The 16,530-nt window shown below is 34.7% G+C and overlaps 1 protein-coding gene across 4 annotated transcripts in view; it reads left to right on the forward strand.

Moving 5' to 3' along the window:
- The window catches only part of LOC116337654, an 83,604-nt gene that overhangs the window by 40,676 nt on the left and 26,398 nt on the right, over window positions 1-16,530 (forward strand). For all 4 annotated transcript variants that reach the window (XM_031762403.1, XM_031762404.1, XM_031762406.1 and 1 more), the window contains one exon: window positions 14,873-15,335. In XM_031762403.1, coding sequence (XP_031618263.1) covers window positions 15,201-15,335 — 135 coding nt within the window. In that variant the 5' untranslated portion in view covers window positions 14,873-15,200. The remainder of the gene's footprint in view (window positions 1-14,872; window positions 15,336-16,530) is intronic.

The raw sequence follows: 16,530 nt of genomic DNA on the forward strand, positions 1-16,530 counted from the left end.
TTTTTTTTCAATATGCGGAAACCAAGCTATTGATCTCGGGCTATAAAACAAAGCCAATGAAAAACATCAGCAAACATTAAACGAAATCATAAAGAAAAATTAGGCTTAAGCGTAAGAAAGAAAAAAAATAGCGATTTCAAAATGAAGCAGTGAACTTGACTGAAAAAAGTCAAAAGTGGCGAAAAATCAAACGATTTCATTTCAAAACCGAAGTTTTTTTTCTCAACGGATCGTCATTCCGTAACAATAATTTTGCTCAATTCTCGGTTTTCTGGTGCTATTTTGATTTAAAACCTATTCAATTGGCGGATTTACAATGACCTTTATGCATAATACCAACAAAAATGGATAATCTGAAAAAATTACGTACGAATTTGAACCCTTTGGCCAACCAGAGGGAAACGAAACACACACATAATTGAGCAACCAAACGAAAAAGAAAAAATGCGCAACGCTACAATAAATGAATACAAGGTAAAATCATCTAAACAGGCATTTAAAACAAACTAAAAAAATGCTCATTATAAGTACACATTTTTGACAATCACTTGAAACTGGAAATAGAAAATTCGACATATGGAAAAAAGCATACATTCGATGGCCAAAGTAATGCCACATCCACTTAAAATTCTTCATAGTAACTTCTTTTTTCTTCTCACTACACACAATGTGAACTTCCATTTTTTGCACCATGTGGAGCTTTTTTCCGCTACGGTTTTATTGCCAAATTTTGAATCAATTATGCTATTAGTTTCAGTACACCAATTTTATATGGCCTATGTTTAGCTGTGTAATCTGATCAAATGTGCTGTGGCAATACATTGTTACATGGTTTCTCATGTGGCATTTCTATTGTGTTATCTATCTCTCTCTCTCTCTCTCTCTCTCTCTCTCTCTCTCATTTTCATGATTTTTTCTTGCTTTCTTTTTTCTCGATCATATTGGCGGCATATTAACAAATTGAACCAATTTTTTCGGTTATAAATTGATCGATCGGATAATTTATTCGAATAAATAAAATCGATTCATAATCAGTTACACATTATCAGTGAAAAGATCCATTGATTTATCACGAATCCGCTATTGATCTCATTAAGATGATCAAATTTTTGTCGGTCTTATCGAGTTAGAACGTACTTTCAACGTAAATGAGTCAGCATTGTTGGTAATGAGTGTTTTGCGAATTGTTACATTGTTCGGCTAAGAGGAAAACAAAATATATAGAGCTCTTTTTGAGAGTGTTTGGCGTCACATTTGTTTTTTTCTTCTTCATAAAACGAAGTCATTGTTCAACGAAACAAACAAATGACAACACAAATAATACCTTACGAATGAAATAGTTATGATCATCTTGAAATTCGTTTTCGCTTTGTTTTGTCATTTTTATGACAATTTTTCTCGCGTTATTTCTATCTCACTTTATCACTCTTCGCTGTGCTTAATGCTGATTTCGGCCAATGTCTTTTTTTACTATGAATTTTGGAGGGCATATAAACGCATGATGACAAACAATATCGTTACGGGGAATAAACGTTAAAATTCTGATCCAAAGGTTATGTTTTGTCGCGACAAAATTCTGAAATAGCTTCCAATCGAAATGTGTTTCTCTATTCGACGTGAATTGAATTGATATCCAGAAAAAAAGTTCAAAAAAAAAAAACGAAACGCTTAATGCCAAAATAAATACTGTCTCAATCATTAATTTTGTGTGTAATGGGATTTGGGCGCTCAAAATCGATAGCAAGTAAAGAGAGAAAACACAAATACAAATTGAATACGCAAAACGTACGTAAAAAAAAGAGTTCCATAATTGATTTTGTCTGCGATTATACGCATTTGATTGGTCTCCATTGTCATGCACTTTTTGGATATTCATTCACAGAACTGTCCATCCTTCTTCGCATTAAGATGAATGAAGCACTTATTCAATGCCATTCTTTTCAAATGTGTCGTTAAAAATCGTCATGGATAAACTATATGGCTTTTTTCTGTCTCTTCTGCTTCATTGATTCAACATAAAATCGAATTGAATCGATTGCGAGACGAACGTTTACATACATACGCATATTCAATCAATTATTTTCAATTGGTTTGTGTATGTGTCATCTTCATTTCAATTATCTTTTCAATTATTCGTCACAATTCGTCAATTCTTTGTTTCAATTGATAACCAATTACATTAAGCTACGAGATTTCATTTGAAAAATTCAAACTATTTTATTTTCTTATTCTTGATGTTTCTCAATCATTCAAGGAAGCAGAAGCACTCAAATCTTTCGACTCGATTGCCATTGCGATAGTAAAATTTAGTTGAATTTTATCACGCGAATCCCTATCTGATTAAAACGAAGACGAGAAAAAAAAATGTTATCCAAAAAGAGAGAGAAAAAAATGCGGAAAGTTTTGATGTGTATCAAACGATTTATACAAATGTGTTTCGGTCAATGTGAAGATGTGTGTGTGTTTTTTTAATGACCTTTGTACTGGCGTCGAATCGTCGTCAAGGTCACTTGTGTAAATAGATGTTCACATTAAACTAAATTTCAACTATTCTCCTCGGTTTGTTTGTTTCGCATGTACGCTTTTTGTATTTCTTGTGGTTTGGTTGTTGTTTTTTTTTTGTTATTTTCAGCGTATGAAAAGCGTATTTCATTCATAAATTGGAAGAGGAATAAAACGAATAATTGGCATTTGTTTTTTGCGTCAAGCAAACAAGAGTTTGGTGTTAAAAAAAACAGTAGCGTTTCGGCATAGGGTGAAAAAAGCAATATAAGTTACGCTAATTATTATTACATTGCAAATAGTGCTGATTCAATATTCTCTTATATTCTAAATGCACCGCAAATTAGGTTTAAAATTACAACAAATGAAATAAAGAAGAAAAAAACCAAATCTTCCGGTGCTAATCAGTATTTGTATTAATTAGAATCTGTTATTCGTTAATTAGGCAGAGTTAGAAAAAAACGACAAATGTCAACGTTCGATGAAAAAGAATCGCAACGTTTTTTTTTTAAACTTTTGTATGGTATTTAAAGATACCAACAAAGAATTTGGCTAACAAATTGGTTCCATAGCAACAGCATCTTATTTGAACTGTTGTTTATTTGAGTATGTACATTTCTCCTGTGATGAAAATCCAGTTTTCTTCGCCGATTGCCGGCAAAAAAAGAAGTGTTCATTTTTATATAATTACAAAGTTGAATATTTTTCTCACGAAAAATACCCACGTCCGTTTGCAGCTGCTTTCTACGGAAACAATAATTTACTCCGTGCTTTTTTTCTCTCTTTTCCACAATGCTGAGATCGCATCAATGTCGGGACGGCCGCTTCTAGAAAAATTTAAAAAAAATTGTTACAATATCATACAAAACAGGTATGGCGACCAAAAGGAAGTGTCTATTCTCTCTACATATTATTTCGTGAATATACTGAGTTCGGCGGAAAACAAATCAGTGCCACGATTATTAAGTACTTGTTATCATCTTATCTATGCTAGCGGCAAAAATAAATAGCAAACAATCGTTTAAGTTTGCACAAAGTTTCATCATAACAATTCTAATTGTTGTACAAATAATGTATGACGTTTCACAACATAAAAAAAAAAAACAAAAATCAAAGACTCAACGAGACAATTTATTGTCTATGCTTTTCTTTTAAAAATGTTGATCAAAAACACAAAAGTCGGAATTCGTTTCGAATGTTTCCGAATTGGTAAATAACAAAATCAGAAAAAAAAACTGAAGAAATAAAACGCCAATGTTAATTCATGTTTCCACTCTGAATTCTCATATCTAACTGTATTGTTGAGTTAAAATTGCATTGATGCGGTTGTCATCTGATATATGCAAAACAGGCATTGAAACAATCAATGGGATTTCAAAATGAAAAAGGAAACCGTCAACAACACGCAGTAAATAAAAGCAGCAGTAACAATAATAACAACAAAACAATATTCGATTTTTCTTTATGGCATCCACAATTCACTTGAATAATTGGTTTATAGAAAGAGCTTAACGTACATTTTTTTTATCGTTAGTGTTTGTGCAAGAAAGACAGAAAGAGCGAGAGAGAGAGAGCGAGAGAAGGTAAGAAACAGATCCGCCGTTGCATCAAATTTCTATTTGAATTGTGAACACTCTTCTCGTTTTTGTATTTGTATATCATGTTCAGTTCATGTTCACAGGCCATTCTCAATCGGCATGTTGATCATTCAATTTCTCTCTGTGTGTGACCGTGTCTACGATTGGTTGGTGGGTGGCTGATTTATGGTTTAATTTGATTGTTGATGAAGTTAAAATGAGCGAAGATGAAAGCCAACCATAACGGCATGCGCGCAAAATGCAAACAAAACATCTTATACAAACATCACACACACACACACTGCAACTCAAAAACGATCAATGCAACATTGAAATAATAAAAAATAAAAACAAACAAACAAACGAACATAAAAAAAGCACAGAGAAAAACATTAATGTTACTTGCAAAATTTCCCTTATAAATCAATGCAGAGAAATAAACAAAGATTCGCAGCCATAAAAATCACATTGATGTGCGATAGATTCGCTTTGATTTGAATCCGGCATTTATGTGCCGTAGCATGTCTACAACAATTGATCGCGCTCTTCGGAAAATTGCATTTGCATAGTGAACACAAAAAAAAAAAAATCAACTGCGTTTGTTTTCTTTGTCTTTTTTTTTAATTCAAAAAACATGATTAACTGTGTTTTGGTTTTTCGTGTGGCCTCACACAATCTTATGATCGTTTCTGGTATACTCAATTTATTTATGGCATTCAACAAGCATGCCAATCGCTTTAACTCAATTAAATTTAATTTACATTATTGACCCTTTCTCTCTCACACTCTCTGTCGTTCTCTCGAAATTGGTTTGGCGTTGTGGCGCTAAGTTCAAGTGCTCAACGGTTTATGTATTTACTTACCACAAATGGATCATAAATTTCATTGTATGATCATTCAACATCGTGGTCCAGCCATACCAAAAGGATACATGGAATGGAATCTTTTAATAAACGAAAATCACTTGAAGTGGTAACATTTGCACACAGTTCACACGATCACATTTTATCACTCACGTCGAATGATCAATCAGTGTATGCATGTCGTATGTGCGCTCAAGATTCAATCATCTGGTAATTTACGTCAATATTCATGTCGATGACAAAATGAACGGCACACATGTTCACAAAAAAATGTCATTAGACGAACATTTTTGTGTCACTTGAAAATTACCACAGTCATGGATTTATTTATTTTTTTCGCTCTTTTTCTCCCCTTTTTCACCATCTCATGTGAACAAACATGACAAATTTACTGCACGAGATTTGCATTTTCGAATGAAATTGTGTGGCTGCATTGGCTGTGCGCATAAGTTTATTGGCAAGTGTCTGAAGTCACAACCGATGCAATTAAGAAAAACAGATACACTCACACACGCTCACAGTGAGAGAGAGAGAGAAATGTTGATAAGATTGAAATCGTGACAATAATTACACTTAGAAACAGCCATACTTGAAAAGGAAGAAAATACGGATGAGAAGAGAGATTGTATATGTGTGTGAGCGCACACGCGCACAATCGCATGTCAATTGATTAGCGTTCGTGTGCACATAAGTGCAAGATTCTGTGTATGACAATGATTGGACGCGCCTTCTTTGATATTTAATTCTAGTACGAATTATATTTTGCTCGAGTAACTCATATGGTTTTCACACGACAATTAAAATGTATTATTTGTTTTTATTTTTCATCTCTTTCTAATTTCTTTTACGGATATTTTACGCGCCTGTCACAATCTAATGGTAATGCCAAGACGAGACATGTTTTACCGTTAATGCTTTGCTTTTTTTGGTAAACGACTCGTTTTCCGTCATTTCCAGTCACTGTGAATTTTGTTACATTTCATTTGAAGAGAAAATAAATAAAACGAAAAAAGAAATAGACCGCACGATATCAGGAAAATACGGAGAAAAAAAAAGTTTATTCGTTATCGCTTGTCTTGCAAAATATATTTTACAAATAAAACCGGCCAAATTTTGCCCGTAATAAAAACAAAAATAAATTTCTTCCCCGGCGGTGTATCGTGAACAAAACGAAAAACAAAAAGAAAAAAGAAATGGAAATATTGCATGAGAACAAAATTAATTAAGCCGTGATCATGGACTTTTGTTGTTTGGCTAATTGCCGATGAAAAGGCTTCGGATCGCGTACATTGAAAATCAATGATTACAACTTGAAACTAAATTGAAGTAAGAGATGCGATAAATGTGTCTTATTGTGCAGAGACAGACAGAGAGAGAGAGAGAGTGTGTGGCTAGCCGTTCGTGAAATGGCCTCATCTTTAATGCTCATAAATTATGTGTGACGCCCGATTAAGGCAATCTGTATACAGGAAAAGAAAATGCACTCAATTATGTGAGTGTGATCGGTTTTTGTTTTGAATGTTGCAATCCCTTTTCGATACGCATCGAGCCGACACAGTATATACTATAAAGAAATGCGCCAATATGGCCACCATCCAATTGAATGCCATGCCACGATTATCGGGCGATAAAACAATGACGCAAAGTTAAAATACCAGTAAAAATGTACACTTCAAAATAAAAAGCCAAAGCCATCGGTTTCGCTTGATGTACGAATATATCATTTTAATTTGAGTTAATCAAGAGAGCCGGCCACCGCTTCCACATGCTTTCGCCAATTAATGCGGCGTGCGTGAGTTCTTTGCAATAAGAAAAACCGTTGGTTTCCAGGGATTTTGATGTAAATGAAAACGAAAATAAGCAAGAAAGAGACACCGACAAAGACAGATAGAGATAGAAAAAGACAGACAGACTGAAATCACAACGGCCACAAAGATTTCGGTTTTTGATCGAAAGATTTTCTATGGTTATCGCAATGGGGCAGGACACAACTCTTTCAATGTTCGCAAACAAACTTGCAATGCAGAAATTGTTTAAGAAACCATGCATCATTTCACTTCATTTTTAGCATTTTAATGCACTCGACGTTTATTTACCTTATAACAATTACTGTAAGTTGCCCCGGTGTGAATGGTGATTTTTTTCATTGTGAACGTACGAAAACGGAGAAAATGGCCATCGCATAACACGTTATCGCGTATTTATTAAAGAGTTTAGACGCGTTGGGTGCATGCATTCAGATTGGCTCGAGTAAAAGCACAGTTTATGCACGAAAAATTTCAATATTAAACTATAGCATAGCATATTTTATTTACATTGAGATAATGGTGTGCACAGTGCACACATTGTATGTGAACGGTCGATATGATTAGGTACGTTTTTAATTCTCCACAATTTTCGATCAGTGTGAACCGATCTACATCGACACATCATGTACTGTGGCACCATCGATGCCAATGCTATACAACACATAAATGGATGTGTAGAGCTGTTTCTGTCTCGCACAAATCCAGTAATATATCTTTAAATGCGCGCCACACCAATATTAAAATTCGCATGGGAATTGCGTGGCGTGAACGCAACAAAATCGTTGCTTTAAAGATTGCACGGTCCAAGACCGTGTGTACGATTATTTTTCTATGGTAAAAATATTTTTTTTATCTATGGTTGCATCGTTTAGCGCATTATTAAGTGGAAAATATGTTGAAGTAAATCTCGTTGAACGTTTGTTTATTTTTGTTTTGTGTGTTCGTTGATTTAGTTTTTCAATGTGCAAATAATTCGTCTTATGCGGCCAATATAAACAGAGAGGGAGAGAGAGAGAGAGAGATCACTGGTAAAACGCACAAAACTAAACGAATTGCATTGAAGAAAGTTGCCGTCAAATGACCATCTGTGGAAGGTCGCACTGGTGAATGTGCGCGCAGAAAACATATCGACAAAAGTCGATAAAAACTAAGAAGAAGTAGAAAAAGAAGAAAAACAAAACAGCCGCAAACCAAATGCGAATCGATCGATTTCTTTGACTTTTCATTTTTTTTTTGTTGTTGTTTCTCGTTGTTCTCGCTGTTTCACTCTTCTCGGCGGTTTATTTGCGATCATGTTTATTGCATTTGGTAGCATCACGATGTGTTTGTTATTTTTATAATTGCATTTCATCATTTCTGGCATCATAATATTGTGTGTTCTTTTGTCATTCAATTTGTTGATGTTTACATTTGTACAACATTGGCAGATTTTGCTCATCGTCCTTTTTTGAATCAAATGAAAGAAGAAATAAAACAAAACACACACACACGCGAAACACTCCATCTTCTGTGTTGATGGTGCCGTTCAAGTTTCAAACTTATTTACCGCTAATTTATGTTGGTGCACTAAAGTCTGTGAACTGTACACACATCATCTGATCGTGATGATTTTCAGTAGTCTCAGTACACAAGAAGAGAAAAAAAATAGTGCGTTTGATTATGGTACAAACAACAGTTGGCTTCTGCGCACGACAAACACACAATTGCAGATGCATGTTTATCGTGTCATTTCCTTTCTTGCATCGTCTGCATTCTGTCACAATAAACAACAAGAAAACAGCACAAACATGCGCTCTGTATATATAATGAGACATCGTTGCTTGTGAATTTTTCATCAATACATATTTGATGCTCCCCATTACATCGATAAAAAGAAAACAATAACATCAACATTGAGCGATGATTTCATCTGCAATCGTGTCTTTTGCTTTTAGCAGATGAAAAGTTAATTTGATTTTTTTTTTTGTGCAAAAGAAAGGAAAAAATGCATCTTTTGTCATCCATTAAGATTTGATGCGATTCGGATAAGAGATGAAAATCTGTCATGTGAAAGAAAATCGAAATCTTTTTTTGGGGTCTCTCTGAAAGGAATGTCTAAAAATGGAATTTTGGCAGCAAATTTGTTTTTTTTTTTTTTGAATTGCATCTTGAGTTCGACAAACAACGGTTTATCATTGTAGCAATACAGAAAAATCCCATTCACTTGAACTGATTTATTTGAATGTAAACTCTATTTTTTTGCCATCGAATCGGGGCATCGCCCGGCTGTGAACACACTGAAATGTGTGTAATTAAATGCAATAATTGTTATCAAGCGCTGTTGTCATTTATAAAAGGCCATTTTTATTTTCTTCTGTTTTCATTTCGATTCATTAATTTTCATTTTTTTTCTCAACTTTCCATCCGAATTGGGCTGTGCTTACATCAAATGTTGCATATTTTCACTTTCTTACATGTCGCGTCGACTGCAATCGCAACGAAACAGATTTTTTCCCAGTCACACATACACTTGACGAGGAGACAAAATTTATAATCACCATTTAATTTTATAATCATGGCCATTGTTAATTATTCCCTCGAAATGTCTACATCTACATTGTCCGAATCCATGCCTTTTTTATTATCAAATTCTTGTGGTTGACTATTTATGAAAACTCTCATCGTTTACCTCTCAGACTGACACTCGCGTCAAATGCAATTAATTCGTTTATTTTTCCTTTCCTCTTCTTTTCTCTCGAATGCAAAACGATCAAGTACAGCGTCATTCATATAGAGTATGTGTTGTTTGGTCAACAACCACTTCAATTTGAACACATTTTGAACCGTTTGCGAGTGGTTTCGAGTGGTCGCTTCTCATGAAACTACTTGTCTTACGGAAAAATAGAAAGAGAGAAAAGGAAAAAAAATATACGCGAATATTTTGTGATGTCAAAAACAATTTTGTTTCGACCAATAATCGAGAAGAACCAACGTCAGTGGCCAACTAATGAGTGACAATATATGAAAGAGATTGCAGTGAAAAACTATCAAAACAAACAACCGTTATTTATTCAATGTGCAATGCTTGGAAAACTATGTGATGCCATTCATTGTTTGAGGGATTCCTGTTTGTTCGTTCGGTGACTTTTTTCTATTCGATTGCATCGTTGGTACCATTCATTCAAATAATTTTGTGGCCATGCATTGGCACCACATAATAATAATTGACCGTTTTGTGCATGTATGTGCAATTTTCCAATAATTCATTTCCTGTTTCGATCGTTAATTATGTTATTGATTATTTGAAATGCGTGCACAAAACAAACAATCAATGCAAAAAAAAATATTGATGACGACGACGGCGACGATGATGGCATTTCGCTTACGTAAAGAAATTAATTATCAATTTTGCTTAGCGATTTGTGACATTAGATTGAAATACATGTACCGATTTACCTTTTGCACTGTGAATCTGCATATTCAAAATTCCGGTTGGATAAACGTAAAGTGGCCGATTAATTTGTTTCGTCTGTGATGCCAGTGACGATGAAAATCGTTTGCATGCGCATTTTGTGTGTGTGCGTTTGACCGTTGGTAGCTGGATAGTGTCGGATACATGATGCATATTGACATTTTCATTTGAAATGCATCAATTGCAGTAATGCTTGTTAACTTAATCGCAATCCCTACCAGTCAATTAACTCTACCATTCGAACCGTGAGCGGCATTCAATTTTCAATACAAAATTATCAAATATTTCTCACGATGTTTCGTAAATAAAACGTTTGATAATCGTGTATTCGCTTTCAATGATTTTATTACATTTCACTGGCCGCCCATAAGTCCTTAGTGAGAGTTTTTTTCTTCTTCTTCTTCTTCTTTGTCTCTCTTCCACGGTCTTTAATCGATTACAATTGATTTATGGGATCAAAATAGTTATTTGGTCGACACCGCCTCACGATACGCTCTCACTCTCTTTCACAAATCAACAAAACAAATGAACAACTATGAAAAATGAAAATGGATTTTTCCAATGGATGGACTTTGGTTTGTGTCCCATTTAACATGCACTGTTTATGAATCTATCTTTCTCTCTCGCTCTCGATGTTCTGCACGTGTGTGTGTGTGTGTGTGTGTGTGTACAATGTACACCGATCTGGATAAATGATCAATCATTAAATGTGAACAGACCCATTTGTTGTCCTCTCACGTGGATTTTTATCCATGCGCTTGCATGAATAATAATAGCAAGTCTCACCTTGCTGCTTGGTTGTACGCGGTTAATTGCGAATGTAATTCAATTATCCATGCCATTTTCAACTTTCATGTGCTTGACAGATTTCTTTCGCCGACAGCTGTACACTTTACTCTCTTGCAAGGAATAATGGGGCGACGAAAATTCACCAAGAGATAAAAAGAGAAAGAGTAAGAGATGAAGAGATATGGGACCGTGATGTATGAGATGCGAAGTCCGAAACAGTTTCAGTCACGGCTCGAAGGCAAATATCAACAAATCACGAACATTGATTATTGTTGCCGTCGTTGTTGTCGTTGCATTTGCGCACCAATTATTACTCTACAATGCATGCGATCACTTCCTATTCACTGGACAATATCAACAAGTTCCTTTTTTCTGTTCGCCAAGTGCATTAAACACGTTTCGATACAAAGCAATGAGACTCTTAAATTTATAAGCGCAACGAATTATTATCATATAGACAGATACCAAATAGAATGCATTCCTTTCACGTTCGATATGGATATGAATTTGGTTACATGTTACTTGTCACATCGCTAATATTTTCATGCCATAAACAAATTTATTAAAATCACCAATACATCTCCGACTATACACATTTTCTAATGGCACATTTCGAATCGGAACCAATACTCATTTTTTTTCTCTTACAACATGGCGTCCGCTCATATTAAATCAACTATAAAATTTGAATTGTGCTCAAATTTGTCGAAATAACCGTCCACGAGTTGGTCGATATTAAGTGAACGAGTAAACACAGACAAAATGACGAACAAGTTTTTTCGTCAGCGAAGTGAGTGTGTGTGTGTGTGTGTGTGTGTGTGTGTGTGTTTCTCTCTCTCGAAAAGCGATATGGTGAATGGCAATGCCAGTGCAAGTGTGTGTTCAGAAATTGCGATAGTGATTGATAACGACAAGCATAAGCAAATTAATTTCATCGCATAATATTTCTCCTAATCTGAGCGCATATTCTGCACTCTGGGTAAATGGTTGTTCACACATATGGAGTGCATGGAATGATTGTGTTCGCCCGTTTCAATCGTTGTGAAATGCAAGCGAATAACTTTCATATTGAATATACAATTCGATTTCGGTTTAAACGCAATTTTCATATTTTCTTAGCAAGCACAGTGCTTTATTTTAATTTTTTATTTTATCGACATAAACAAGCCCGAATATATGTTGCGCAAACTAGAAACAAAAAAAAAGAATCATTAGGTATATTTTGTTTGAAACACATACATTTTATGTCATATTGCTTCTCATTTCAATTTTTCATTTTAACGGCCAAACATTTAGAAAATCCGCCAAAATCTATAAATGCCTACGCCAATTCTCATGTATGCCAAATGATATTGCAGTATCAGTAGGTTGCACTGAATTTTTGTTGTGACACATAGTTTGGCTAATGTGTGCGCCCGCGAGAGAAAGAGATATAAGCGTATGAATATTTTTTTTTTTGCCGTCTCGTCACTCTCGGAATAATGATTCGGTTTTATTGTACCTGATCACATTCTTTTTGGTGCAATGATCATTCTGTTTTTTATTTGTCGCTTAATAATTGCTTTGATTCGTAATCGACAATTCCAATAAAAGTATCCATACACGAATCAAACACCGAAAGAATTATTATAAGGCGAGAGAGTAGAGAGTCACAACGAAATATGTAAGACATGTGCAACAAGATGTTGAACAGGTTGCAAGTTTGTTCTTGTTCCGAGAGCAGCTTTTTCAGCGAGCGCGGCATAGAGAGAGAGAGAGAGAGAGAGAGAGAGAAGAAAATATACCTGGCAACGAGAGTTGAAATGCATGTAGGCACAACAAAATTGACGGTTTTACCGCAAAGTGACAATGTACCAAAAACATGAAAAATGCACGTGCAATGTGGTCAAACGATAGAGTCACACGCACAAAACTCAACCAATTCCAAATTGAAAGCGCTAAAAATAGTTTTTCAAGTTTTTGTTTTATCCGCAAGCATAAATTCGAACAAACAATGTTTCTACATACTTTTTTTTTCAATCGTTTCCAATGCGCGATTTTATTTATCGGTGATATTTGCACAGATTTTATCGACCAAAATGGGCACCATATAGTTGTTTTTTCAAAATAAAACTGTCCGATATATCGAATTACAGTGCAATCATTACATGGCATCTAACGAAATGATAAACTCTCTTAATGCATTTGGTGAGCACCTGTTTCCGAACTCTGATTTGGATATTATGCATTCGATCGCATTCCATTCGATCGCAAATAGTGTGCACCTCATAAAAAAAATACACACAGTTGAACTTTAAGTTTTGTTTCGTTCATAAAAAATATATATTGATTTTTGCCATCAACATATATACACACAGGTCTTCGCTCGGGTGTGTTCGAGCGTAATTTATATGCCATTCAATTTCCAATTATGTAATCGTGGCCGATACACTGAGTTAATAAATCTTTATGCACATTCTGCATCTTGATGTAGAAAAATGGTGAAAACCTTGAAAAATCTCAACAATCTAAATGCAAAACGCACGCATATTTTCAGTTATAGTACCTCACCCATTGCTTTTAATGTCGAATAGAAATTGATTGAACTACAGGTATTCGGATCAACTAGAACAGGAAATTTGCATTTTTTACAATCTTTCAATTTATGATGGAAAAAATCGCGTATAAAATTAGCCGCTGCGTCATAATAATCGTAAAACAAATAACAACATGCAAAAAAGAGAAAGAACTAAAAGATGAGTGATGTTCTTCGCCATTCAGGAAGCAAAGCATTTACTTTTACCCCAATAAAGATGGGATATTATACGTTTACCGGCTTCTGCTGTCGATGCTTAAGTCACGAATAAAACTCGTTTCGAGAACAAGTCTTCTTCTCTTTTTTTTTATAAAGAATTAAAGACAATGACTTATCGATCCGCAGAAGGAATGGGAATACAGTTGATTCATCTTGGTGAATCTCCATGTGTACACATCACTTTCCATGTTCGATCGTTTTGTTCAATCGTACGAACGCCAAAATATCTGCACATTAACATTTTCAGTACGCACAAAATTAATTATATATTTCTGCGACTGTTGACGAATAATAATGTCAGTGTTGATTAAATTGTTTGCACTAAAATGACGTCACAGTCGTGTGAATGTGTTTGTTTTTCGCTGTTTCTTCTCTTTCAAATGTCTTGTTCTGTTTTGCTCATTCATTCGATGTCAATTGTTTGGTTCTTTTCACCATGGATTGATTTGCATAATGTCTTTAAACAGTTATCATTGATTCCCGTGGTGATAAATTGAAAAAAAAAAAAAAAAAAAAAAATATCTTTTAAAATATTGCTCGATATTAATTAAAATGGAATAAAAGAGTGTAAAAGAGAGAAAGAGAATTGATGTGAGTTTAAACCAGTTGTTTATGGTTTTTTAAGCAGACAATTGCTATCCAAAACACTTTGAACCGAACTGCAAACATTGCGGTGTATGAAAAAGCGAAAAATATAAATGAATGACGATTACGAAGAAATCCCGAACACACAAAAAAAACAGCGAATATTTTTTCCCCTTGATTATACCGAATTTACAAAACCATTTCGACGGAAACGTGCTTGATAAGATGCTAGTGCTGTTTTTTTGGACGAAAATGAACAAATTAGCAAAAGTCATTTGGTTATTTATATATATACATTTATTTACCTTTTCTACTTTTGTCATAATATTCTTTGCTGTGTGTCTTCCTCTCGCTTTTATCGCGTCGTCTCTTTTCTCTCTCCCTCTCGCCGTGTGTGTAAGTCATATGCGCGTGTGTATGTTGTATAAAATAGATACGCAGACCTTGCTTTATTTGCTAAACGCTAATATTTGTATTCTTTTTTTTCTTTGCCTTTATTTCAGTAATGACAATGAAACCAGCGTGAAAACACTCTCATATCGCGCGCACATCTTGGATCTGAACAACTGAAAGTATAAACCAATCAACAGAACGGAGTGTGTGTGTGTGTGTGTTTGTGTGTAGACGACTTGTGTATGTATGTGTGTGTCATTTATTACATACGTACGAATAAGTGAACCAGGGACAGAGAAAGAGAGAGAAAACAGTGTCAGTTCAACCAAAATCATCAATTCGAGCGGTGCATTCGCGCGCGCACCTCTGCCAAAAACATCGAATTGAATTAAGTAACGAAATTATTTGTGTGCATCCAATTTAATCGATATCATCCAAATGGGCACAAAATCACCGGGCACATCGCAGCGATGTCGATTGATATTGCAACACTGTTTGGCGATACAATTGAGCAAACCAGGCCATACTCCTGAAGATTTCTGGATGTACGATTCCGGCTACATGATATTCCAGGTAACAACATTTTTGCTCTTTTTTCTTATCGTTTCGTTATTTTTGTCGTTCGATGTGTTCAAAAGACGTTTTTTGGCCCTTTTTTAATGCCAATTTTTTTTTTGTTTTTGTCAAAGCAACAATGTGCCAACGCCAACTATAAACTAAATGGAATAAAGAAAAAAAATGTGTGAAAGATATGGTGATTGGTGGAAATTTTTCATTCAAAACATACGGTTTTCGTTCTATTTTCACATATGTTTGTGCCAATAGAACATATTTTTGATAGTTTCTACGATAAATTACCCATATAATTTTCGAATAATATTCATTTCACTTCTCGAAACACACATTTGTAATTTATTCTGCTTTTGTTTTGTTTTGTTTTTTTTGCTCGATACATCTCTCTGTGGTGTGTGTGTGTGTCGGCAGACATGGCACTTTGAACGATGAAATTCTGGAAATTATATGCAATATTTTGCTCAATAAATTCCATCAGCATCCTCATCTAGATGAGAAAGAAAACGAATAATGCAAAACTCTGCGGCCAGAGAAAATGAGAAGAAGCATTACGAAAAAAGAACAAACTATGTATAGATGAATGTTGTCTAGTCAAAAAGTCGCCATTCACCAAATAACTCGTTCAATTTCTTTACAACTTTATAAAAACACATTTTGTGATCGTGTGTCGTTTTGATTAAGGCCAAAAGTTTGTGTTTGTTTCACATTGCACAAATTTCGGAGCGTTGCTTGCTTCTTTCGAAACGAAAAAAAAAATTATGACAATTTTACAACGTTGCAATCGACGACAATGTAAACGTGTGCATTGCATACAAGTTTCATTTATTATCACATAAAAGACAAGGACCAAAGTCAAAAACTTAACTATCATAAATACCTCGGTTTACATGCAACGTATATCCTATTCTTTTGGCCGCCATACACTTTTTGATTTCATATTGTTGGCTGGTTGCATCGCTAAATTGTTCTATCTATAAGGGCAATCACATGAATTGGATTTTGCTTACAATTTTTGCTGATTCACTTGAATTGTTTTGTGTGGCTGCATTTAAACCATCGATGATGTGATTATAAAATTATATGTGTATGTATGTGTGTTGCGTGTATGTTTGCAGAGTGCATATACCATATCAAGCAAGAAAACGCTTCAATAAACATGATGATATTCTCTCCACACTAGGAAACTGGTTTTAGT

This window comes from Contarinia nasturtii, unplaced genomic scaffold (genome assembly GCF_009176525.2).
Source record: "Contarinia nasturtii isolate CC-2019 unplaced genomic scaffold, AAFC_CNas_1.1 Cnas_scaffold_285, whole genome shotgun sequence".
Lineage (NCBI taxonomy): Eukaryota > Metazoa > Arthropoda > Insecta > Diptera > Cecidomyiidae > Contarinia > Contarinia nasturtii.